Raw genomic sequence first — 26,678 nt, 5'->3', positions numbered from 1 at the left:
ATGGCCAAGGTCTTTAATATTTTCCGATTGCGGAGAATTCCACCTTGATTGATCAAATCATATGAATCTGAAAGACTATGGGTGCAGTACTAGAGATCGATAGAACAGATTCAAAATTGTGCATTAACGCTAGGAACGTTTTGGGCTTTATTTTAAATTTTTGTATTATTTGATTTTTACCAAATATTCATTAATCCCAAATTTTACTTTTTGTAACTTTTTAAAAGTCTCAAAACAGAATATGGGAATTTGTATTATAAGTGCAAGTATAGATGGTATAAGACTAGGGAGATGTAGTAGGAACACTGGGTAACATTCTACATAACATGGACATATTACATGTTTGACCATGATGCTAATGCAAACTGAAGCCAATGCGTAACTCAGGGTATGGGTCTGGCTGTCCCTTTTGTTCAGCACATTAGCAGATAGCTGGGGCTTGGTTTGCCAACATTAAGGCTATGTGCCCACGATGCAGAATTGAAGCAGAAAATTTCCGCAGCATTTCTGCATGTCCTTGCCAGTAAAAACGCATGCGGATTTTAACACGCGTTATTGAAGCATTTTGACTTGCGTTTTTCAAATGCATTGAGTAGGCAAATCCGCATGCGGAAACGCACAAATAATGGACATTTTTCCGCACAGAAAATCTGCTGCAGAAAAATCCGCAGCATGGGCACAGAACATGCGGATTGTCATTGGGGACCATGGGGCAAGTATTACCAAGCGTTTTAAAAGCGTTTCCGCTGCGGAAACGCTTGAAAAACGTATCGTGAGCACGCAGCCTAAAACAACATCCTTGTGCTTCCTAGTCATGTGGTTACAAAACTGTCATGCCTAAGGCAGGAATTCATTCAAAACATTTCCATAGCAGAAAGAACTACTCCAAAGGGGTTGTGCACTTCTTTGATACAAATAAGTCATTAGTGGGGGTCTGGCACCAGATGCCCCACGATCAACTGCAAATTAGCTCCTATTCAATTGAATGAGACCAAAGCTGCAACGGTCATCAAGCAATTCACATAGCTGTGCTGTTCACTGATTACATCCGGCTGCAGTCAGAGTTGGTAAAAGCTGATCGGAGAAGATGCCCCCTGGTAGACCCCTACTAATTGATATTAATCCCTTATCCAAAGATTGGTCATCAATAGCCATGTAGTAGACAACGCGTTTAATAAGTAAACATTGTCCTCTGGGATTACTGGTAAATCTATATACCAACACTGAAAACCATTCATATTCACCACATGCACTGAATTTTGTGCTTAAAACTCTTAGGCCCAAACACAGCAGCATTAGTCACGTGTAGCCCAGAAGGCAGTATCATAACTCCTTCAGACAGGAGTCAACTCACACATTAAATCAGGTTGTCTAGCCCACAAGAGACTAAACCATATGAACCCATGGCACCTGCCAAGAACAGATCCAAGACTGTAGCCACTGTGTAAGCCAGTCCTGGACATATAAATACATTTTAAGCCAGTGAATAGCAAAAAATGTATGCACCTATGGTAACAGATGAAGCTGTCGTTAAAGGAAATCTTTGCCGGGGTCACACGGCCGTCAATTCTCACATGAGAGAATTTGGCTGATTATGCTCTGTCAGAGTTTGATCTGAGTGTCACCTTAGTGTGATCAGATTCTCTCACATGAGAGAATTGTATCACAGGTGTGGAAAAGACAGAACTTAATTTCTCCATCTTCTCCTTTCTCTGTGTCCGCGGTAATTGGACTACACTCGAATGATATTCGAGTTCAGTCCGATGTTTCACACGCACCCATAAACTTGTATGGGTGCACATGATCAGATTCAGCACGAGAAAACAATCACAGATCTGCACTGCCCAATAAAACAGCGGATAGCACTTGGCCGTGTTATACACTCGTGTGAGCTAGCCCTTAAAGTGGATCTGAAAACCTAAAAAGGCATAAATCTCTAATCCTAGGAGACAAAATAGAACAAAAAATATGCTGTACTGTTTGGCTACTAGGAGCACAAAGAACACAATGGACAGACAATTTAGGAGTTCAGAGTATATAAAAGGACAGCACTGTCCTATCACCTCTGCAGTGACGTATGGCTGCCAAATTTACATGCACATAACAAATAAAGTAGCACTCTGCAACGCTAAGTATGTAAACATGAAGTATGAAATATGAATAGCATTACTACTGTAAAAAATAGAAATAAATGAGAAATCTTAGCGGATAAATTGGCCAATTCATGTGTACCAGGCAGGGGAAGTAAGGAGTTTCTCAATGCCAGGACCCTACCAATGTGAATACCTCTGTAAGGGACATCTGTCTGCTTATGTGTGGGAAAGCAAGATCCTGATGCAATTAAAACCACCTCTATGCCACAGGTGGTTTTAATTGCAGCAGGATCTTATTATCCCACACACATAGAAGACAGTCGCTTAGAGAAGAGTTCACATTGCTAGGGTCCTGGTATTTTGAGAGACGCCTTAACGTGGCTACCAGGTACACCTGAATTGGCCAATTTATGCGCTAAGATTTCTCATTTATTTCTATTTTTTACAGCAGTAATGCAATTCATATTTCATACTTCATGTTTACATACTTAGTGTTGCAGAGTGCTACTTTATTTGTTAATTGTACACTAGCGGCCAAAATTGAGGCAACACCCTCAAGATTTATGAATTTTTTGCATTTTGCCAATACAAATCCAAATTTCATGAATGTTTTTGATTTTACATTAAAGTTTTTAAGTGGAAATAACAAAATCTCATATAGAAACACAATATTAGCAGGAAATTTGTTCATTTGTCAACAAATTGGACACTATTGTCACTTAGATGACTGTGGGAGAAAAGCCATTTGTCCTATTTTCATATCTAACACTAAAATGTTAATACTTAGTTGGATAGCCCTCGGCCTTGATGACTGCCTGGCATCTACTTGGCATGCTATCTACCAGTTTGTGTAAATCAGAAGGTGTGATGATATGAAGCCATGATTTGATGATGGCTGCAATGAGTTCCTGCTTGTTTGAAGCCCGCTGTTTTGACACCGCTCTTTTGAGCCGAGCCCAGGGATTATCAGTAGGATTGAGATCTGGGCTGTTTCCTGGCCAATTCAATAGCTGGATATTTTTGTCCTTGAACCAAGAGAGTCATTTTTTTAGCTGTATGGCATGGGGCTCCATCTTGCTGAAAAATTAACGGTGTCCCTTCACCAAATACATCACGTGCCGAAGGAATGAGTTTAGGCTGAAGGGCTTCCTTGATGTACTTTTCACCATTAACTGTTCCTTCAATTACCTGCAGCCTACCACCTGCATCTCTGGACAAGCAGCCCCCTACCATAACACTCAGAGGAGGCTTCATGGTGGGTATTGTACACTCTGGCAAGCAATCCTCTCCAGGTCGTCATCGAATGTAGCGGACACTGTCCTGCCAGATGGTTATGCGTGTCTCATCGCTCCATAAAACATTTCTCCATTGTTCAATGGTCCATTCAGAATGTTCTTTGGCCACTGCAGACGTTTCTGACGCTGTGAGGCAATCAAAAATGGCTTTTTATGTGGTATTCTGGCTCTTAACCCCGCGCTTATCAATCGTCGACGAACCGTCCGATCGGACACGGTCACTCCAGTGTTGACAAGTTCCTTGTCGATGTCAGCAGTTGATTTAGGGCGATTCTAACAATTCGGTCTTAAATCACACCCAGGTCACTATAAACAAACATAGAATACATATCGCAGAAGAGAACGTGTGTTCAAGTAAGTATGTCAGTGAAAACTTTCATTAAATATTGGTAATGGTGAAAAACTGCAGGTGTTGCCTCAATTTTGGACACTAGTGTATATGGAGGTAGCTTCTCCTAGTAAGCCCCTGTTCACACCTATTTCTTGTATTGGAAGTGCCTTCAGTTTTTTCTGTATTTACATGCACACACAGGAGCCTGTCAATCACTGTCCTGAGACCTCAGGCGAGACTAGGGGGCTGAGGGAGGCAACAATTTTTTTGTTTCACCTAGGTTTGTCAAAAGGGGTTCTCTGGTCTCAAATGAAAAGCCAGCAGTCACCTCCATTGGCCTGAGCTGCTATTCAGCTCTGCACAAAGTGCTTATATGCTTTACAGGAGGCTGTAGTTTGGATACTTGATAGGGTTGAGCGAGTATGTTCTGTCCGAGTATGCTCGGGCCGAGCTCCGAGTATTTACAGCTGCTCGGTGATATGTTTGAATCACTCCTGTGTGCATGATTTGCAACTGTTTCACAGCTTTATTACATGTGAGGAATGTGTAAGAAATAGACATTCCTCACATGTAATAAAGCTGTCAAACAGTTGCAAATCATGCACACGGGAGCGATTCAAACATAACACCGAGCAGCTGTAAATACTCGAAGCTCGGGTTAATAGAACAAACTCGCTCAACACTAATACTTGACAGTGTTCTTTATGCGAGTATTAAACATAGGTTTTTCAGATAGCAGCTATGTTACACACTTACATTGCAACCTCAAAATTCTGTGATGTTTTAAGAGTCAGGTAGATTCACACAATGCGTATAAGTTGCAGGAACGACACCAAACTAATGCTGCAATGTTCAGAACAATGAAACGACATGCAGACCCTTTTAACCGCTTCCAGACCGCCCACTGTACATAAACGTCGGCGCTGCCTGGGCTCTGTGCAGCGCCGACGTTTATGAACGGTTGGTGGTCCTGCAGCCCTCAGGACCCCCAGGGTCCTGCAAGTGCTGCGGTTGCGGTTCAGAGCGACAGCTCTGACAGGGGACATCATCGGGACCGGATTGGATCAGGTCCCAATGATGTTAACCCTTTGCTATCTTCTATATGCCGCGATCTATAGTGATCGCGGCATATAGAAGATAGTGAGAGGAGAGGGAGTCGTCCACTAACCCCTCCGACGGCCCCCTGATGTCTTCCAGGACCTGCCGTTGTTATGGCAGCCGGAGGTCACATGACCACCTCCGGATCTGCCATATATGGTGTCCTGCTGAGCTCAGCCTGCAGCTGAACTCTAGCAGGAGACACTGACTGTGAAACAGTCAGCAGAGCTCTCATGCAATGCAATACATGTCTATTGCACTGCATGAGATCAGTGATTAGAAAAAAAAATTAATGTCCCATAAAGGGACTAAGTAAAAAAGTAAAAAAAAAAAAAAGTAAAAAAAATGTTTAAAAAAAAATAAATCACAAAATAAATAAAATATTAAACCAATAAATCCGTATAATTTATGCAAAAACAAAAAAAAGGTACACATATTTGGTATCGCCGCGTCCGAAACAACCCGATCTATAAAACTGTCACACTAATTAACTCCTTCTGTGCACACCGTAATAAAAATAAATAAAAAACGGAGCAAAAAACTATGCTTTTTCATCATATCGCCAAACAAAAAGTGGAAAACAATGCGATTCAAAAGCAAAATGGATATAAAAATGGTACCGCTGAAAACGTCATCTTGTTCCACAAAAAAAAAGCCGCCATACAGCTCCATCAGCCGAAAAATAAAAAAAGTTATAGCTCTCAGAATAAAGCGATGCAAAAAATATATTTTTTCAAAAAAATTGTTTTATTGTGTAAAAGCGCCAAAACATTAAAAAAATATACAGTAAGTGTAGTATCGCTGTAAACGTACTGACCCGAAGAATAACGCTGCCTTATCACTTTTACCACACGCAGAACGGCATAAAAAAAAAACTCAAAAAACAATTCCTGAATTGTTGGTTTTTGTTAATTTTACTTCCCAAAAAACAGAATAGAAAGCGATCAAAAAATGTCACGTACCCAAAAATGGTACCGATAAAAATGTCAACTCGTCCCGCAAAAAACAAGCCGTCACATGACTCTGTCGGCCAAAATATGGAAAAATTATAGCTCTCAAAATATGGGGATGCAAAAACTAGATTTCGCAAAAAAAAAGAGTCTTAGTGTGTGACAGCTGTCAGTCATAAAAACTCGATATAAATCTGGTATCTCTGTAATCGCACCGACCCGAAGAATAAAGTAATCTCGTCACTTATACCGCACGAGGAACAGCGTAAAAAATAAATAAAACCAATTCTTCACCCGCTACTGATTTGTTTATTATGTCTCCCAAAGATCGCAGTATGGCTCGGCACACATTTATCCTGCGCTCTGCGCTGAGCACTTACACCAGAGTTTCCGTGTAAATCTCTGAAATACCTGATTCAGACGGAACCCATGACGGAAGATTCCCTGTAATGAGGCAGATATAGGCCACTGTGGATGCCGTCTGGCCGGTGATCCCATGGTGTCAGTTTTTTTAGGCGTGCATAAAAGTGCGGTTGGCTAGTTTTGTGCACTTCTGAAAAAAAGGACACCGCTAAACAGAGGCCAAAAGGAGTCCAGAGTAACTCTGCTGCCTCATTACAGTGAATGGATCCCGCAGGGGTTTCATCTGAATTACATCACTTGGAAATTTAGATGGAAACCCCGATGTAAGTGCTCAGCCTAGAGCGCCGGATAAATGTTACGTAAAATGTTCCCAATAAAAGCTTCAACTCGGTCCTCAAAATAAGCTATTCTCCACTCAGGTCCGTCATCTGTTAAAAATATAAGGGACTTCCAAGTTACTGGTAGCAGAAAGGCTCTGGAAAAGAGAAATGGCCCTTGCCCCCCAAAAGAAATTCAGAAAATTTTGTGCTCCCAAATCCAAATGCCTATTCTACAATAATTTGTTCTCCAATTGTCAAATAGCACTCCGTCCCCCCCCAGATTTCGCCGTATGGCTGAGCGGTACGATACAGCCACATATGGGGTATTGACACTTTTAGAAGAAATTGCGTGACATTTCGGCACCATTTTTACCCACTGCCCTGTGTGAAAATGTAAAATCTGGTTTTAAAACATTTTTTTGTGGTAAAAATATAATTGTTTTTTTCACTGCCCAATGGTATAAATTAAAAAATGCTCACTACTTCCCTAGATGAATTCCTTGAGAGGTGTAGTTTACAAAATGGGGTCACTTGTGGGGGTTTCTGCTGTTTCGGCATGTCAGCGACTCTTCAAATGTGACATGGTGTCTGCAACCTATCCCAGCCAACATAGCGCTCCTTTCTCTTCCGAACCCTGCCGTACACCAAAGCAGTGGTTTTCCCCCACATATGGGGTATCGGCGTACTCAGGAGAAATTGCACAACAAATTTCATGGTGCAATTTCTCCTGTTACCCTTATGATAATGCAAAATTAGGGGGATGAAAAACATTTTTTGTGGGAAAAATGTGAAAATTTTATTTTTACGGCTCAATATTATAAACTTATGTGAAGCACTTGGGGGTGTAAGGTGCTCACCACACATCTAGATAAGTTCCCTAAGGGGTCTAGTTTCCAAAATGGTGTCACTTGTGGGGGGTTTCCACTGTTTAGGCACATTAGGGGCTCTCCAAACGCAACATGGCGTCTGCTAATTATTCAAACAAATTTTACATTCAAAAAGTCTAATGGCGCTCCTTCCCTTCTGAACCCTGCAGTGCGCCCAAACAGTGGTTTTCCCTCACATATGGGGTATCAGCATGCTCAAGAGAAATTGCACTACAAATTGTGTATTCCATTTTTTCCTGTTACCCTTGTGAAAATATAAAAATTGGGTCTAAAGTAACATTTTTGTGAAAAAAAGTTAAATGTTCATTGTTTTCTTCCACATTCCAAAAATTCCCGTGAAACACCTGAAGGGTTAATAAACTTCTTGAATGTGGTTTTGAGCACCTTGAGGGGTGCAGTTTTTAGAATGGTGTCACTTTTGGGTATTTTCTGTCATAAAGGCCCCTCAAAGTCACTTCAAATAAGGTGTGGTCCCTAAAAAAATGTTTTTGTAAATTTTGTTGGAAAATTGACAAAATCGCTGGTCAACTTTTAACCCTTATAGCTTTTTAACAAAAAAAATTTTGGTTCCAAAATTGTGCTGATGTAAAGTAGACATGTGGGAAATGTTTATTTATTAATTATTTTGTGTGACATATCTCTCTGATTTAAGGGCATGAAAATTCAAAGTTTGAAAACTGCTAAATTTTCTAAATTTTTGCCAAATTTCCGTTTTTTTCACAAATAAACGCAAGTGATATCGAAGAAATTTTACCACAATCATGAAGTACAATATGTCACGAAAAAACAATCTCAGAATCAGGGGGATCCGTTGAAGCGTTCCAGAGTAATTACTTCATAAAGTGACAGTGGTCAGAAATGAAAAAAATTGGCCTGGTCACGAAGGCAAAAACAGGCTCTGGCGTGAAGTGGTTAAACATTCACATACACTTTATTGGTAGTTTTCATTAATTTGCGCTACAATGAGTGAAATGAGTGGCTGAAACTCTGATTTCTGCTGAAGATTGGATCTCCGCATGGAATAGCCCCACTGTAATTCTACCCATGAATCCACAGCAATGATGGATAATCTCTTCATTATTTAGTGGGGATGTTTTTTTTCCGGAACATATGAATGGGGCATAAAATACTCCATTCACACCTATTACCAGTGGAACGTTAGACTCTCACAGCATTTAAGTGCGAAATCCAAGACTAAATCATGACAGAATGCTTAGTGTGGTTTTGGCTTCCAAACACTAATGTGAGATATGGACCAAAATATGCCCATGTCAAAGAAAAAGTAGTCCGGTTATAGGTGCAGCATTTAGTGCTATTATGTATAGCTTTTTTCCTCCTGCTACCCGCGGTCACATGTATGCATGGGGTCTGTAGGACGTAATCAGGATTTTATTCAACCAAAGCACCGAATTCTAAAAAATCTGTATATAAAATCATTAAAATAATAGTTATGAAATTTTAAACCTCAGCTTGTGTTCAAAGTGTACAGCAATCTGCTAGTCCTCTTCAAGGGAATTTGTCAACAGAATGTCACACCCAAACTATTTCTTTCTATGCGCACATATCTCTCTCAAAGACAAGTCCAGCAATACCTTTACATGGCCAGTCTGTTTCTCCTTTACTGAGAAATCAGCATTTCAATTGATATGCCAAGGCGGCTGTAGATCTGAAGCTTCTGTCATTCCAGCTCTATTTCCTGCCGTGTACCTCTTCCTCCTGCTTGACTGACAGCCTTGTGACTTCAAGCAAAGGAGCTGTCAGTCAAGCAGGAGTTGGTGCTGGGCAGGGAATAGAGCTGGAGTGACAGAGGCTTCAGATCTATAGCCTCATTCACATAGCAATTCAAACGCTGATTTCTCAGTAACTGCAGAAAGGACTGGCCATGTGAAGGGATCTAAGGACTGGTCTTTGAAAGAGCTACATACAGACAGTCTCGGTGTGAAATCCTGCTAACAGGTTCCCTTTAATGAGTGCTGGTGGACACGATGCTCGGTCACTCTCTCCTCACAGACACTCCTCTGTATATTGATCCTCCAAAAGGTAAAGCTTCCGGCCCCGCTTGTCAGAGAAGGAGCTGAGCCCCTATAGTAACCTGGCAGTGTACCCGAGGATGCCTTCTCATCTTGATAGTATTGGAACCTGAAGAGCGGCTATAATCTCTGAAGTTAGGAGACAGATTCTGTCCAGAACCTGCACCTGGAAGGACATATTGGCCACAGCACAAATGGGAACATATACAAGCAAAGTCTGGTGAAGATGGGATACAGCAATGCAAGAAACCGATATTTAGTTTCAGAACTTTTGAATGAAGGTGTTTTTGGTGTCAGTGGCATTTCAGAATGCTGAAGATTTGGTATTTTTCCAGTCATTATCTCCATAACAGCTTAAAATAGAACTTTAAACATACAATTAAAAAAATATGAATACAAAATGTACATAAAGAAAAAACAAAGATTTTATAAACCCAGCCTCATAATAACAGTCACCAACTATTTACGACAACTCATCTCAACATAACGGAGAACGTTACACCACACCCTGGCTGTCAGTATCACCAAATCGGCCCGGTCGCGTCCCATCATCAGTTATCTCACACCCACAACACAATATTGCTCTTCTGTGCCAGCAATCACATGATGAAACTATAAACTTCATGTAATAGAAATTCTAGATAGAACAATTACATTAGAGCATGGAGACATTTTAACATTCAGATGGGAAACCACAAATGATGGCATCTCATGAATTAGGGAGAAGCATTTTATTCTGCAGTGCAGATATTCAATATAATTCACAACAAGACATTTATGCCATTAATGATGCACAGTTGGTGAGGAACCAACTGCGGGAACCTCCAAAACCCAGAAAAGAGGAGAGGCAGCTGAGATGTTGCTGCAGAACCCCAGGAACTCAGCTAGTTTCACACATCCCACATTCATGGTCCTCCTATAACAGACTGATGTTTGGACCGGCCATGGGCCTCCAGACATGAACGCAATACCCTCATAGAGAGCAGCCGCAGCTCTGAGTCCTCCAGATGTCTGATTTGTCTGGAAAAGGGGTCAGTGAAGCACTGATTGGCCACAGGAATCACATGGCATAAAGTCACGTGAGCCAGTGCCGAAACCGTCAGAACGGCACCAGAGGGAGTTTAAGTATTTTACTGGAGGGAAACATGGCGATTGAGAAGGGGCTGCCTGAATAGTGGACAACCCCTCTAAGGCATTTTCCCCTCGGAAAACTCTGTATACTTTATAATAGAAGTCAATGGGAAAGCTCAGATGACCGGGCATGTTTTTGAGTGCTTTTGCGTCAAAATCTGCTAGCCGTGTCTTTATGGCTGAATGCCTTAATAAAAGAACAAGAAAAACGCAAGAAAACAAATTATGATATACAAAAAATCTCAAAAAACAAAAATAGATAAACATAAAATAAGTAAAGACACGAGCATGAAAGAAAAACGGGTCCTGTGTGGCAAACCTGTGGAGCAAGGTGAGCAGATACAAACTGGATACTGTCGCGCTAAACAGATAGTGGATGGACATGAAACAAAAAAATAAATAAAAGGATGTGCAACGAAAAATATATCAATCAGAATTGCTCAGATAATCCCTTCCAAAATCATGGTAATTAGCTGACATTCTAGGTCTGTGGTGGTAACTATTTGTAGCATTATTCATGATTCAGAAAGAGAAGAAATTCAAACTGCACCTGACGAAACAGAGGAATGGAAGCATGTGACCCACCGAAGCAGGAGGTTCGAGAGGCAGTCAGCACCCATACTGCTCAGGAACCAGTACCAGGCTCTCTCGCAGGAGCACCATGAAGAAATACAGCAAGATAAGACTTTGCCAGCAATGAATAACCTTGTAAGCCCTCAGAATCCTCCTGGATGGAGAAAGAAGAATGTTGTGAAGAAAAAACGGAGAGTGGTGGTCATGGGGGATTCCCTGTTAAGAGGAACAGAGGCCGCTATCTGCAGACCAGACATAACCTCAAGAGAAATGTGCTGTCTTCCAGGAGCAAAAATTAAAGATGTGTCTGACAGGATATCAAGACTCTTCAGACCTACAGATCACTACCCATTCCTGCTAATACATGTGGGGACAAATGACACCGCAAGAAAGGACCTGGAAACCATCTGCAGTGACTTTGAAGACTTAGGCAAGAAAGTGAAAGAATTGGGAGCGCAGGTGATCTTCTCATCCATCCTCCCAGTGGATGGCCATGGAACAATGAGGTGGAATAAGATTCTACAGGTGAACAACTGGCTACGTCGATGGTGCCGTCAACAAGGATTTGGATTTCTGGATCACGGAATGAATTACCTATACGATGGACTACTTGCTAGAGATGGGGTGCACCTTACGAAGACTGGAAAACATGTATTTGGAAGTCGCCTTGCTACACTCATCAGAAGAGCTTTAAACTAGAACAATGTGGGAAGGGAAGCAAAAGGCCAGAAAAAGCCATACAGCTGACAAATACTATTGAGATCTCTGCTACTGGAAGTGGAAAAGAAGAACAAAGACAAAACAATTTAAATAATAAAAATATGGGAGGAAGAGAAACCAATCACAAACTAAAATGTTTTTATACAAATGCACAAAGCATGGGCAACAAACAAGGAGAATTGGAACTACTAATGCAGGAAAAGGAATATGATGTCATTGGAATCACTGAAACTTGGTGGGACGATACACATGATTGGAATAAAAGGCTAAAAGGATACAACTTATTTGCAAGAAACAGACTTGATAAACGAGGAGGAGGTGTTGCATTGTATGTTAGAAAAGCGTATATCTGCACAGAGATGGAAGCTTCAGAGACTGGGAGTTCTGTGGAAACTGTTTGGGTACGAATACAAGGAGAGAACAACGGAAAGGACACCATTGTAGGCATTTACTACAGGCCACCTGGGCAAGCTGAAGATATGGATGAACTCTTTATGTATCAAATGACCAAGTTCTCCAAAAAATATGACGTAGTGGTCATGGGAGATTTCAACTATCCAGACATTTGTTGGGAATCTCTCTCAAGTAAAACTAACAGGTCAAGCAAATTCTTATCCTCTCTTGCTGACAACTTTATCTTCCAAAAGGTAGGGGAGAAAACAAGGGGATCTGCTACTTTGGATCTAATCCTTATAAACAGGGAGGAAAATGGTTGAGGAGGTAAAGGTGGCTGGGACCCTAGGAGGCAGCGATCATGCTATTATAGAATTTTGGATAACTAGAGGAGGAAGACATGTGAAGACTCAAACTTCAAGGTTAGATTTTAGAAAGGCAGATTTTAAGAGACTCAGAAAGAGAATAGGAGGGATCCAATGGCTGGATGTCCTTAAGGACAAAAATGTCCAGGAAGGATGGGAAATTTTTAAAAATGAGATTCTCAAAGCACAATCGTTAACAATCCCGAAAAGTAGGAAGAATGGGAAGCATTTAAGGAAACCAGGATGGATGAACACAGAACTTAAACACATGCTAAAAAGAAAGAAAGAAATGTTTATTAAATGGAAAGAGGGAGGCATATCTAAAGAAGATTATAATGCAGTCTGCAGATCCTGCAGGGCACGTATCAGGTTAGCTAAAGCTGACAATGAATTAAGGCTTGCAAGGGATGTCAAAAGCAATAAAAAAGGATTTTGGGGGTATGTCAAAAGTAAAAGAAAAGTCAAAGATGCTATAGGATTTTTACAGGATGAAAATGGAGAAATGGTAAGAGAGGATGTTGAGAAGGCTGAACTTTTTAATTCCTATTTTGCATCTGTTTTCTCTCAGAAAGAAAATGTAACATCAACTGATCTTCACTGTCCTTTTAAAGGAATAGAGGAATCCAAGTTATCTGTAAACAGAAAGATTGTGAGGGAATAATTAGCTAACATAAATGAGTTCAAGTCACGAGGTCCAGATGAATTACACCCCAGAGTACTGAAGGAGATCGTAGAAGAAATTTTAGAACCACTCTCCATAATCTTTGAAAATTCTTGGAGAACAGGAGAAGTCCCAGAAGACTGGAGAAGAGCAAATGTTGTTCCTATCTTCAAAAAGGGGAAGAAGGTGGACCCAGGGAACTATAGGCCGGTGAGTCTGACTTCTATACCAGGAAAGATCTTTGAACAAATTATTAAACAACATGTATGTAAGTACATGGATAAGAATGAAGTGATTAACCAGAGTCAGCATGGGTTTGTAACTAACAAGTCATGTCAGACTAACTTAATTTCCTTCTATGACAGAATCACTGACTGGGTGGATCAGGGAAATGCTGTAGATATAGTATATCTTGACTTCAGCAAAGCATTTGACAAAGTATCTCACACCATCCTTATTGAAAAAATGACCAAGTATACAATGGACCAGGCAACTGTTAGGTGGATTCATAACTGGCTTAGTGATCGGACTCAAAGGGTGGTTGTAAATGGCTTCACATCCAGCTGGATGAATGTCTCAAGTGGGGTACCACAGGGCTCCGTCCTGGGACCTGTATTGTTCAACATCTTTATCAATGATTTAGATGAAGGAATTGAGGGTAAACTGATTAAATTTGCTGATGACACAAAGCTAGGAGGGATAGCTAATACTAGAGAAGAGAGAGAGAGAGGATTCAAAAAGACCTAAATAAACTGGAGCAGTGGGCAGCAACCAACAGAATGGTTTTTAACAGGGAAAAATGCAAAGTACTACATCTGGGCAATAAAAATGAAAAAAGCATATACAGAATGGGAGGAATAGAGCTAAGCAACAGTACTTGTGAAAAAGACTTAGGTATACTAATAGATCATAGACTGAACATGAGTCAACAGTGTGATGCAGCAGCAAAAAAGGCAAATACAATTCTGGGATGTATTAACAGAAGCATACAGTCTAGATCACGTGAAGTCATTATCGGTCTTTACTCCTCTTTGGTCAGACCTCATCTGGAATACTGTGTACAGTTTTGGGCACCACATTTTAAAAAAGACATAGACAAACTGGAGCAAGTTCAGAGAAGAGCGACCAGAATGGTGACTGGTCTGCAAACCATGTCCTATGAGGAACGGTTGCAGGATTTGGGAATGTTTAGCTTGCAAAAAAGAAGACTGAGAGGAGACTTAATAGCTGTCTACAAATATCTCAAGGGCTGTCACATTGTAGAAGGATCATCTTTATTCTCATTTGCACAAGGAAAGACTAGAAGCAATGGGATGAAACTAAATGGGAGGAGACACAGATTAGATATTAGAAAAAACTTTTTGACAGTTAGGGTGATTAATGAGTGGAACAGGCTGCCACGAGAGGTGGTGAGTTCCCCTTCAATGGACGTCTTCAAAGAGAGGCTGGACAGACATCTGTCTGAGATGATCTAGTGAATCCTGCTTTGAGCAGGGGGTTGGACCAGATAACCCAGGAGGTCCCTTCCAACTCTACCATTCTATGATTTATTATAAACTGATAATTCACCAATCCTCTTTCTATTAAAAAGTATTTATATTCTATATGTAGGACCCGTAGCCCACACACTAGATTTGCAATGTTAGCAGAAGCACCACATTGTTATTTCTTCTATTTATAGAGGTATTGATCATAAATACCTGTGGGTAAATTGAATTACCATGATTTTGGAAGGGATTATCTGAGCAATTCTGATTGATATATTTATCATTACATATAGTTACATAGTTTATAAGGCCGAAAAAAGACAAGCGTCCATCCAGTTCAGCCTATTTCTTGTGCACTGCAGCTATTCCGCAGCGCTGATCCAGGGGAAGGCAAAAAAAAAAACATGCGGTATAGGCCAATTTACATCATTGAGGAAAAATTCACTTCAAGACACCAATCTGGCAGTCATATTAAATCCCTGGATTAATTAACTATCACTAAGCATAAGATGTAATTTTATTGTTCTCAAGAAAGGCGTCCAAGCCTCTCGAACTCATTAAGTGAGTTGGACATCACCACTTCCTCTCCCAGAGAGTTCCAGAGTCTCACGGCTCTGACCGTAAAGAATCCCCTTCTATGCTGGTGCAGGAACCTCCTTTCCTCCAGACGCATAGTGTGCCCCCTCGTCTTTGTCACCATCCTTGGTATAAACAGGTCATGGGAGAGATCTCTGTACTGCCCCCTGATGTATTTATACATGTTTATGAGGTCTCCCCTCATAAGTCAAGGTATACAACATCCACTGACTCTCCCCGATCCAGCTGTGAGCTCACCTCCTCGTAGAAGGCGATCAGGTTTGTTTGGCAGGAGCGATCCCTGATGAATCCATGTTGATAAGGAGTTAGACAGTTATTATCATTAAGATATTCTACAATAGCATCTCTAAGAAATCCTTCAAACATTTTACCCACAACAGACGTTAAGCTGACTGGTCTATAGTTCCCAGGGTCACTTTTACACCCCTTTTTGAATATTGGTACCACATATGCTTGGCGCCAGTCTAGTGGGACAGTCCCTGTCCATAAAGAGTGCTTGAATATAAGATACAGCGGTCTGTCTATCACATTACTTAATATCTTTTTGTTTGTTTTTTTTTTGTTCCATGTCCATCTGCTAGCTGTTTGGCACGACAGTATCCAGTTTTTATATAAATAGATAAACCTAAGGCTGCGTGCCCACTATGCATTTTTCAAGCGTTTTTGCCGCGGAATTTCCGCAGCGAAAACGCTTAAAAAACGCTTGGTAATACATACCCCATGGTCCCCAATGATAATCCGCATGTGCTGTGCACATGATGCGGAAATTTCTGCTGCGGATTATCATTGCGGAAAAATACGCAGCATGTCCATTAATTTTGCGGACACGTAGCGTAATCGCCGCAATTGACTTGCATTGGACCGCGTGACATATGTGGATATCACACGGTTCAATGTGCGGATGGTACCCAGGTCTGGAGGAGAGGAGACTCTCATCCAGACCTGGGTACCATGGTACCTGTTAAAAAAAGAATTTAAAATAAAAAATAAAAGATTATACTTACCTTCTGATGTCCTCCCGATGTTTTCTCCCCTCCGTCTGGTCTGCAGTATGGGTCGCGGTGTTGTGAAGGACCTGCCATGATGTCACTGAGTCATGTGACCTGTCACATGACTCAATGACGTCACAGCGGGTCCTTCACACCACCGCGAGCCGCCCAAGACAACGGATGCAGCGGGGAAAACACCAGGAGGACATCGGAAGGCGAGTATAATCTTTTTTTTTTTTTTTTTTTTAACTAACTTGGTCACACTACTATAAATCCATGCCGGTTGCATGGATTTATATAGTGTGAACAAGTTGTCAAGCACTTTTCCAAGTGATGCTAAAATAGCTTGGAAAAGCGCTTGATAACCCGCATGCAGAAATGCATGTGAAGAACGCTTGACAAACGCTTCGACCTGGCGGGAAAAACGCATGTAAAAACCACATTATGCAGCATTTCAGCATCGTGGGCACATAGCCTAAAGGTCAAAAAGAGAGTGCTCTGGAAATTAAAAAAACTAAAAAAAAACAACACGCTGACGTTTCCTGAAGCACCTTACTCTAGAAAAACTTGGTGGGTTTGTCAGACTGGAAAAAATGTTGTGTCCACATGCCCTTAGACACCTGAGAAGTCCCCAAAGATTGTGTGCGTATTGTGCTCCATCACCAAAACCTCGACTGCTGGGTCCCAGTGCAGTAAGAGGAAAGCACCGTGCATGATCACCGCAGTTTCACCACAGTGTTCAGCCACACAACTTGTACTGGGGAAGCAGAACCATGATTGTCACCTGCACAAGTCACACTGCCAAAATCCCATGCAATCTGCAGAAATGCCATGTTTGGCTTTGCCGTCAGTTTCACTACCGTACACTGATCTCATTGTGTACATGCAGGCTTTTGTCTTATATTATTGTCTATTCCATATGAGGCTGCATTTAGACATGACGATACGACTAAGGTAAAACGACCGCCTACATAGATGCCAATTGCCTATCGTGTAATAGCCGGTTTAGACCGGCTGGCCACACTTCCATGTGCACAGGACCGTCACCATCATGGGCACAGAATACCATTGTTCTGGAGAGCACATGTGTTTGCACAGGACGATGTGCTGCTGAGCACGACCACTGAGGCAAGTTTAAAAATCATGTCAACCATGTACGAACCTTGTGGTCTTTCATCAGGTGATTGGCGCCTGATTACACTGGTCGATTCTCAGGAAGTCAGTGCTTCTAGGAATGCTTGTTCCCACTAATTATCCAGTGAATATGCCATAAATGGCTGACGGCTGCGAGATTCACTTGTGCGACCCCTTCCCATCAATAAAATGAGCCTGCTAACACCCATGCACCAACCCAACATTAACTTTTTAGAGTGATCTGATCCTTTGTAAGCATTCCACCAGCACTATAGTTGCTGGGACTTGCTTTTCCTTGCATAGCATATGCCATTGTCCAGTGGATTGTCTATTCTGAACAGAAAGTCCACATCTCTATTATATGTGTATGAAATTTGTCAAGAAGGCAGGAGCAGAGGAACCAAGACCCGCAACCACTTGCCATAATCTGTCTCGGCGTCCGTAAACAGGCAGGGAACAGAGTAAGAAATAAGAGCTGCCATCTTAACTTTGGAATGATTCTCTGCTGAAAACATAATCTTAGGTAAAGTACTTTGCAATGGTCAATTCAGGGAGCATACTGTTATTAAAACTAGAGTGACCTTTTGTACAAAAAAAGGCATATGTTTTAAAATAAATGTGCTTTCCCCGCGCACCATGTCCAATGCTGAATCTCCACCGCTGCTCCCAGTGTCTGTTATTGTCTGAAGAGCTGACATCACATCGAGAACATTGCGGCCAATGACTGCCCGAGCTGACAAGCTGCGCAGAGCCGCTGAGCTCACCGATTAGCTTCATCCCTGTTAACATGACATCATCGCTTCAGAAAATAACAGACCCCAGAACTGGCGGAGACTCAGCGCCGGACCTGGGGCGGGTGAGTAAAGCACAGTTTGTTTGTTTATCTTTTTAAACAGACTAGTCTTAATAAACTAGTAATGGCTACTCTTGCCTTTACCTTCAGTAATCACACTAAGGCCTCATTCAGACATCAGTGTTTTTTACATACGCAAAAAAATGGTACCAGTGTCTTGAGTTTTTGGTCAGCGCTTTTCAAATATGGATAAATAAAGTACAATTCTTCTCCTATCCTTTGTAATGCTAACTAGTGTTGAGCAAAAGTGTATTGTTAACCCTTTCGGGAAGCAAGCTCGGGTGCTAGCCGAGTATTTTCGGCATCTATGTTAGTGTCATGGCTGTTGGACAGCTGTGACACATGCAGGGATTACCTGCTTGTTAGGCAATCCCTGCATGTGTCACAGCTGTCTAACAGCCGCGACATGCCGAGCACGCCGCAAATACTCGGCGAGCACCCGCGCCGAGAGGGTTAACAATACACGCTCGCTCAATACTAATGCTAATCACTTGGACACCATCCATGTGGTGTATGTGTTTTCCACGGACCCAAGACTTGTATTGGCATTTTTCATTAGTGCTGCTGGAAAAACACAGACATGTGAGTAGCTGCCTAAATTATAATGGGTGTGTGTGCAACATGGATGTCTGAATAAGGCCTTAGCCTTGGCTTGGAGCTACACTAGTCATGGCTGATAGACTTGTCACTTGAGGAGCTGCAGAGCCTTCACCGTCCCAGCACATTTATGGCCCCATTCACTCCACTGAATAGGCCAAGATACATGTAACTTCCTTTTTGATTCATATCTTTCCCTAAAGGGCGAAACGCAGTGAAAATACAGATGTGCATCATGGCTGAGAAGAGAGCAGCGCCTCCCAAAGAGGAATCCTACAGTCTGGGAGTGAAACATGATCGATTACTGCCCTTCCCCCCACACTCTGGGAACAGAGAGACACAACTTTGTTCTCCGGCCTGCAGAGGAGTCTTGGTAGATAAGTGTCTGAGCTGCAGATACATTTTACACAATCTGCGGCATTCTCAATGTTTTACAGATACAAACCACAGCAAATAATTACTATACAGTCTTAGGATATGTCCACGGCTCATAGTACCAATTACACCAAGAATTGTCCCGGGCAGAGACTGACACTGCAGAGAACAGAAGCCTTTCTTGTGAGGACTACAGAGATGAACAGAGCAGACCCGCTGAAATACGGAGGAAGGGGCTGCACACTGGATACATTTACACCTAGATAAGGATTTGCCAGAGCTTCACCTGCCAAAGGCCAGCTTCAGAAGGCCAATATTCATAGCCCAACACTGGGTTCGGACCACGGGCATAAATGTTTGTACGTTTGGGTCAGAAGGCCTGTGATCAATCCGGGCTTTGTGGTCCGTTTACGGACTGTGAAATGTGGTGGTCACAATGGAGTCGCTGTGGACAGTGTCTGTCCTCGGCCCTGGCAGTGTAACTACATAAGCATCTAGACAAGTCTGTGTATTACAGGAGACAAGCCACGGCCCGGCACGTCGGCGGCTGCTCATTGGCCTGCACAATATGGCTGGGGCTACACTGCAACTTGCTGCCGCGCGACTAAAAGCTCTGATTTTGCTGCAAATAAAACAGCCAAGTTGTAAGCAACAGAAAATCCAACATATTTGGAAACATTTGTAACATGTAGTATTTTGCAGTGCAACACCAAAGAAAAACATTACACCCAATGTTAAAGCGTGTCACTGCCATTTATATGCCATTGCCTTGTAGCCCAAGCCAAAAAGATCCGGTATAGTGACAATCAGCAGGTCTCTCCTCCCGCACACACGATTGTCAGCGAGCGGCTTTCACAAATACATCTGTGCTCCATATCCCCCTTCTGCTTCCAAGAAAAATTTTTTTTACAGGGAAAAAGGAAACAATTTCCTGTAGCAAAGGATTTCCGTCTCTATTCTACTGGGGTCAGGAAAGGGACCTCGATTCATTTGTACAAGACGACGATGGAGCAGTGTTATGGCCCCCGCTGTGTAACTAGAGCCACGTGGTCCCAGCAATCTGACAGAATGTGCTGATCTATACACTATAAAGAAGGGGCTCGGGACCCTTAAAGCCATCTTATTAGACTGTGACATGACATATATGGAAGTAATGAACATACAATAAAAGAACACAGAAAACAGATCACGAATCAGGTGGCCACAAATACGCAGGAGACCAGTCGGCCCCTTGCTTTATCCAAATTACGTCCAGAAGAAAAAAAAATAGCTGGAAAAATCAAGGTAAAAAAATGATGATATCACTTTATTAGAGACATAATAAAAAAGTCTCTTCCCCCGTACGTAACAATTACTAAGACCACGTGCTCAAAACACAGAGGGGTTTTTTGGATTTTTTTTTATGGTTGGGGAGGGGGGGGGGGGGTAGAACCCTGTTCACACGGGCGCTCCCTCCATGGCGGACGCCCCCAGGACGCCGTCCACACGGGCGCTCCCTCCATGGCGGACGCCCCCAGGACGCCGTCCACACGGGCGCTCCCTCCATGGCGGGCGCCATTCACACAGGCGCTCCCTCGGACGCCCTCAGGACGCCATTCACACAGGCGCTCCCTCGGACGCCCTCAGGACGCCATTCACACAGGCGCTCCCTCGGACGCCCTCAGGACGCCATTCACACAGGCGCTCCCTCGGACGCCCTCAGGACGCCATTCACACAGGCGCTCCCTCGGACGCCCTCAGGACGCCATTCACACAGGCGCTCCCTCGGACGCCCTCAGGACGCCATTCACACAGGCGCTCCCTCGGACGCCCTCAGGACGCCATTCACACAGGCGCTCCCTCGGACGCCCTCAGGACGCCATTCACACAGGCGTTCCCTCTATGGCGGACGCTATTCACACAGGCGCTCCCTCTATGGCGGACGCTATTCACACAGGCGCTCCCTCTATGGCGGACACCATTCACACAGGCGCTCCCTCTATGGCGGACACCATTCACACAGGCGCTCCCTCTATGGCGGACACCATTCACACAGGCGCTCCCTCTATGGCGGACACCATTCACACAGGCGCTCCCTCTATGGCGGACACCATTCACACAGGCGCTCCCTCTATGGCGGACACCATTCACACAGGCGCTCCCTCTATGGCGGACACCATTCACACAGGCGCTCCCTCGGACGCCCTGAGGACACCATTCACACAGGCGCTCCCTCGGACGCCCTGAGGACACCATTCACACAGGCGCTCCCTCTATGGCGGACACCATTCACACAGGCGCTCCCTCTATGGCGGACACCATTCACACAGGCGCTCCCTCGGACGCCCTGAGGACACCATTCACACAGGCGCTCCCTCGGACGCCCTCAGGACGCCATTCACACAGGCGCTCCCTCTATGGCGGACACCATTCACACAGGCGCTCCCTCGGACGCCCTCAGGACACCATTCACACAGGCGCTCCCTCGGACGCCCTCAGGACACCATTCACACAGGCGCTCCCTCGGACGCCCTCAGGACACCATTCACACAGGCGCTCCCTCGGACGCCCTCAGGACACCATTCACACAGGCGCTCCCTCTATGGCGGACACCATTCACGCAGGCGCTCCCTCGGACGCCCTCAGGACACCTATCTCCCAGCTGTATAAGGTCTGTCTGCACATGGACTTTGTATACAGGGAGGCAGGAATCTGATGACACTGCGAGATCCTGCACTAACAGGTGGAGCCCTGCACAATTGTCAGCATCTGTCGCCAGCTGAGACCCCATGCTCCGGGCGCCCCTTCCCCCACAGGTGGGGGTCCCCAGCACATTACACCCGCGGGCGGCACTGCCCACGAGCCTCCCAGTCTGAACCGTTACTTCTAGCGGTCTCCCACACACTTACCGCTGACAGCTCGGTCAGCCGGTCCCTCATGCCCGTACGTGCCGCTCACCCCGCCTCAGGGAGTTTGTTTACCGGTGTCTGTCCGGAGGGTTGCCGTCTACTTCCCTCTGCCCGGTACCACAGCAACCACCGCTGTTGGGAGTAGCTGCAGGAGGGGATAACACAAGCAATTACGCATGCGCACCGTCCACTCGCTTTTCTTTTTTCTTTTTTGCCATGTAGGAGCGACGCGAGGGAGAAGGGAAGGCGTGGTGATGTCAGTGCGGCTGCTGCCACCAGGGGGCGCGGGAGAGCCGGCTCACCAACACCAGCCCCCTATCTGTGTAATGGAGCGGCACAGGCTGGAATCACTGGTCTCTGACCGTGTAGGTGGAAGAGGTAGTCAGACCACAGCCCCACTATCAGTATTTGGTCAGTATTCGGTCAGTATTTTTTTTCAGGAGTGGGAGCCAAAACCAGGTGAGGAACAATCAGAGAAAAGGTATAATAGAAACAAGTCACCAATTCTGCATTTATCACCCACTCCTGGTTTTGACTCCCACTCCTGAGAAAAAATAATGACCGACTACTGACCAAATACTGATAGTGGGGCCAGATAAGATACCAAATACTTTATAGAGTCAATTATGAGTCAAATCAGACAATTAAAAAAATATATATAGATATAAAAAAGGGAAAAGCACAGATGAGGCAAATGGTGAGAACACCTGGACAAAATGACATATACACAATATATATAGAAAAAAAACCAAAAACAAGCAAAATACCCAAATAACTGGAAGTAAATGCAAAAATAATGATAAATAATAAAGGGTATTTAATTGACGCGCCCCCTGGGCCGTGTGTGGGGGAATACCCAGAGCCGGGTCTCTGTGCAATGCTGGGGGTTTGTAGTCTCCGTGGCAGCGACCCGGTCCCGTGGCTCAGGGTGGTCAAACCAGTGGCGGATCTGTTTATTTGGTTTTTTAATGTTTAAATGTCCGACTACGCCACCCGTGGATTGCGGTCACTGAGAACCGCCGCTGCGGGGCAGACCGCTGAGGCTGGTGTGGTGTGCGCAGCAGAGGGTAGTATAACTCCCCACGGGAGGAGTATAGCCTCAGGGCAGCGAGTGCAGATGATGGCGGTGATGGTGCGCGGGAGCAACAGTAATGACTCAGAGTGCGGTGATGCAGTCCAGGGTCTTTACTCACAGTTTTACACTCCAAGCCACTTTGGCAGGTAATGGCTGCCCACGTCGTACTGTGCTCCCCAGGTGAGGGGCTCGGCCAACTCCCAGGTACCTTTGGAATGCTTTTCAGGACCCCCTTCGTGTGTCCTTTCTCTGGCCTGTCGTACCCCACAAGTGACCACGTTTCTGTCCAGCTGCCTCGGGCCTTGGCGGGCAAACGTACAGTACAGACCAAAAGTTTGGACACACCTTCTCATTTAAAGATTTTTCTGTATTTTCATGACTATGAAAATTGTACATTCACACTGAAGGAATCAAAACTATGAATTAACACATGTGGAATTATATACTTAACAAAAAAGTGTGAAACAACTGAAAATATGTCTTATATTCTAGGTTCTTCAAAGTAGCCACCTTTTGCTTTGATGACTGCTTTGCACACTCTTGGCATTCTCTTGATGAGCTTCAAGAGGTAGTCACCGGAAATGGTCTTCCAACAATCTTGAAGGAGTTCCAGAGATGCTTAGCACTTGTTGGCCCTTTTGCCTTCACTCTGCGGTCCAGCTCACCCCAAACCATCTCGATTGGGTTCAGGTCCGATGACTGTGGAGGCCAGGTCATCTGGCGTAGCACCCCATCACTCTCCTTCTTGGTCAAATAGCCCTTACACAGCCTGCAGGTGTGTTTGGGGTCATTGTCCTGTTGAAAAATAAATGATAGTCCAACTAAACGCAAACCGAATGGAATAGCATGCCGCTACAAGATGCTGTGGTAGCCATGCTGGTTCAGTATGCCTTCAATTTTGAATAAATCCCCAACAGTGTCACCAGCAAAGCACCCCCACACCATCACACCTCCTCCTCCATGCTTCACGGTGGGAACCAGGCATGTAGAGTCCATCCGTTCAGCTTTTCTGCGTCGCACAAAGACACGGTGGTTGGAACCAAAGATCTCAAATTTGGACTCATCAGACCAAAGCACAGATTTCCACTGGTCTAATGTCCATTCCTTGTGTTCTTTAGCCCAAACAAGTCTCTTCTGCTTGTTGCCTGTCCTTAGCAGTGGTTTCCTAGCAGTTATTTTACCATGAAGGCCTGCTGCACAAAGTCTCCTCTTAACAGTTGTTGTAGAGATGTGTCTGCTGCTAGAACTCTGTGTGGCATTGACCTGGTCTCTAATCTGATCTGCTGTTAACCTGTGATTTCTGAGGCTGGTGACTGGGATAAACTTATCCTCAGAAGCAGAGGTGACTCTTGGTCTTCCTTTCCTGGGGTGGTCCTCATGTGAGCCAGTTTCTTTGTAGCGCTTGATGGTTTTTGCAACTGCACTTGGGGACACTTTCAAAGTTTGCCCAATTTTTCGGACTGACTGACCTTCATTTCTTAAAGTAATGATGGCCACTCGTTTTTCTTTACTTAGCTGCTTTTTTCTTGCCATAATACAAATTCTAACAGTCTATTCAGTAGGACTATCAGCTGTGTATCCACCAGACTTCTGCACAACACAACTGATGGTCCCAACCCCATTTATAAGGCAAGAAATCCCACTTATTAAACCTGACAGGGCACACCTGTGAAGTGAAAACCATTTTCCGGTGACTACCTCTTGAAGCTCATCAAGAGAATGCCAAGAGTGTGCAAAGCAGTCATCAAAGCAAAAGGTGACTACTTAGAAGAACCTAGAATATAAGACATATTTTCAGTTGTTTCACACTTTTTTGTTAAGTATATAATTCCACATGTGTTAATTCATAGTTTTGATGCCTTCAGTGTGAATGTACAATTTTCAAAGTCATGAAAAGACAGAAAAATCTTTAAATGAGGTGTGTCCAAACTTTTGGGCTGTACTGTATATGTATATATATATATATATATATATATATATATATATATATATATATATATATATATATATATATATATATATTGTCTGAGTTAACTCATAATTGTCTCTATAAATTATTTGGTATCTTATCTGGCCTGTATAGTAAGTGTTTCTTTTGGTATCTCTATATGGTGTATACTTTATGGCCTTATCTATAGGATTCAATTGTAGGTGTCCATGTAGGTGGAAGTACAGAGAAGGAATAGGACCAGGCAGTGTTATCAGAGGATGTACAAGAGAAGGAATAGGACCAGGCAGTGTTATCAGGGAACGTACGGGAAGATATAGTATGGGATTATGGGTCCAGTATGGGATTACGGGGTCTGTATGGGATTATGGGCCTAGTATGGGATTATGGGGGCAGTATGGGATAATGGGGCAGTATGGGATTATGGGGGATGTATGGGATTATGGGGGAAGTATGGGATTATGGGCCTAGTATGGGATTATGGGGGCTCTATGGGATTATGGGGGCAGTATGGTATTATGGGGTAGTATGGGATTATGGGGGCTGTATGGAATTATGGGGGCTGTATGAGATTATGGGGCAGTATGGGATTATGGGCCTAGTATGGTATTATGGGGTAGTATGGGATTATGGGCGATGTATGGAATGATGGGGGCTGTATGGGATTATGGGAGCAGTATGGGATTATAGGCCTAGTATGGGATTATAGGGGGCTATATGGGATTATGGGGGCAGTATGGGATTATGGGTTTAGTATGGGATTATGGGGGCTGTATGGGATTATGGGCATAGTATGGGATTATGGGCATAGTATGGGATTATAGGTGCTGTATGGGATTATGGGGGCAGTATGGGATTATGGATTTAGTATGGGATTATGGGGGCTGTATGGGATTATGGGCATAGTATGGGATTATGGGCGATTTATGGAATGATGGGGGATGTATGGGATTATGGGCCTAGTATGGTATTATGGGGGTAGTATGGGATTATGGGCGATGTATGGAATGATGGGGGCTGTATGGGATTATGGGGGCAGTATGGTATTATGGGCCTAGTATGGGATTATAGAGGGCTGTATGGGATTATGGGGGCAGTATGGGATTATAGGCCTAGTACGGGATTATAGTGGGCTATATGGGATTATGGGGCAGTATGGGATTATGGGTTTAGTATGGGATTATGGGGGCTGTATGGAATTATGGGGGCTGTATGGGATTATGGGCATAGTATGGGATTATGGGCATAGTATGGGATTATAGGGGGCTGTATGGGATTATAGAGGGCTGTATGGGATTATGGGGCAGTATGGGATTATGGGTTTAGTATGGGATTATGGGGGCTGTATGGAATTATGGGGGCTGTATGGGATTATAGGCATAGTATGGGATTATGGGCATAGTATGGGATTATGGGGGCAGTATGGGATTATGGGGGATGTATGGGATTATGGGGGTAGTATGGTAGCATGGGCCTAGTATGGGATTATAGTGGGTTTATGGGATTATGGGGGCAGTATGGGATT

General features: G+C 43.7%; 1 protein-coding gene across 3 annotated transcripts in view; it reads right to left on the bottom strand.

Moving 5' to 3' along the window:
- The window catches only part of STX2 (syntaxin 2), an 84,983-nt gene extending 62,643 nt beyond the window's left edge, over nucleotides 1-22,340 (bottom strand). For 2 of the 3 annotated variants that reach the window (XR_012318873.1, XM_073676106.1), the window contains exon 1: nucleotides 22,131-22,340. Coding sequence is in view for 1 of the 3 variants with exons in the window: in XM_073676106.1 (XP_073532207.1) it covers nucleotides 22,131-22,160 (30 nt within the window). In the remaining 2 variants the exon portion in view is untranslated. The remainder of the gene's footprint in view (nucleotides 1-22,130) is intronic. The other variant, XM_073676107.1, reaches the window with a different exon arrangement.
- Between the last annotated feature and the right edge of the window lie 4,338 nt (nucleotides 22,341-26,678).

Source organism: Phyllobates terribilis, unplaced genomic scaffold, assembly GCF_046119375.1.
Source record: "Phyllobates terribilis strain yellow unplaced genomic scaffold, ASM4611937v1 Scaffold_1__5_contigs__length_1240528914, whole genome shotgun sequence".
In the NCBI taxonomy this organism is placed as follows: domain Eukaryota; kingdom Metazoa; phylum Chordata; class Amphibia; order Anura; family Dendrobatidae; genus Phyllobates; species Phyllobates terribilis.
This window is presented reverse-complemented; position numbering and strand designations above follow the sequence as displayed.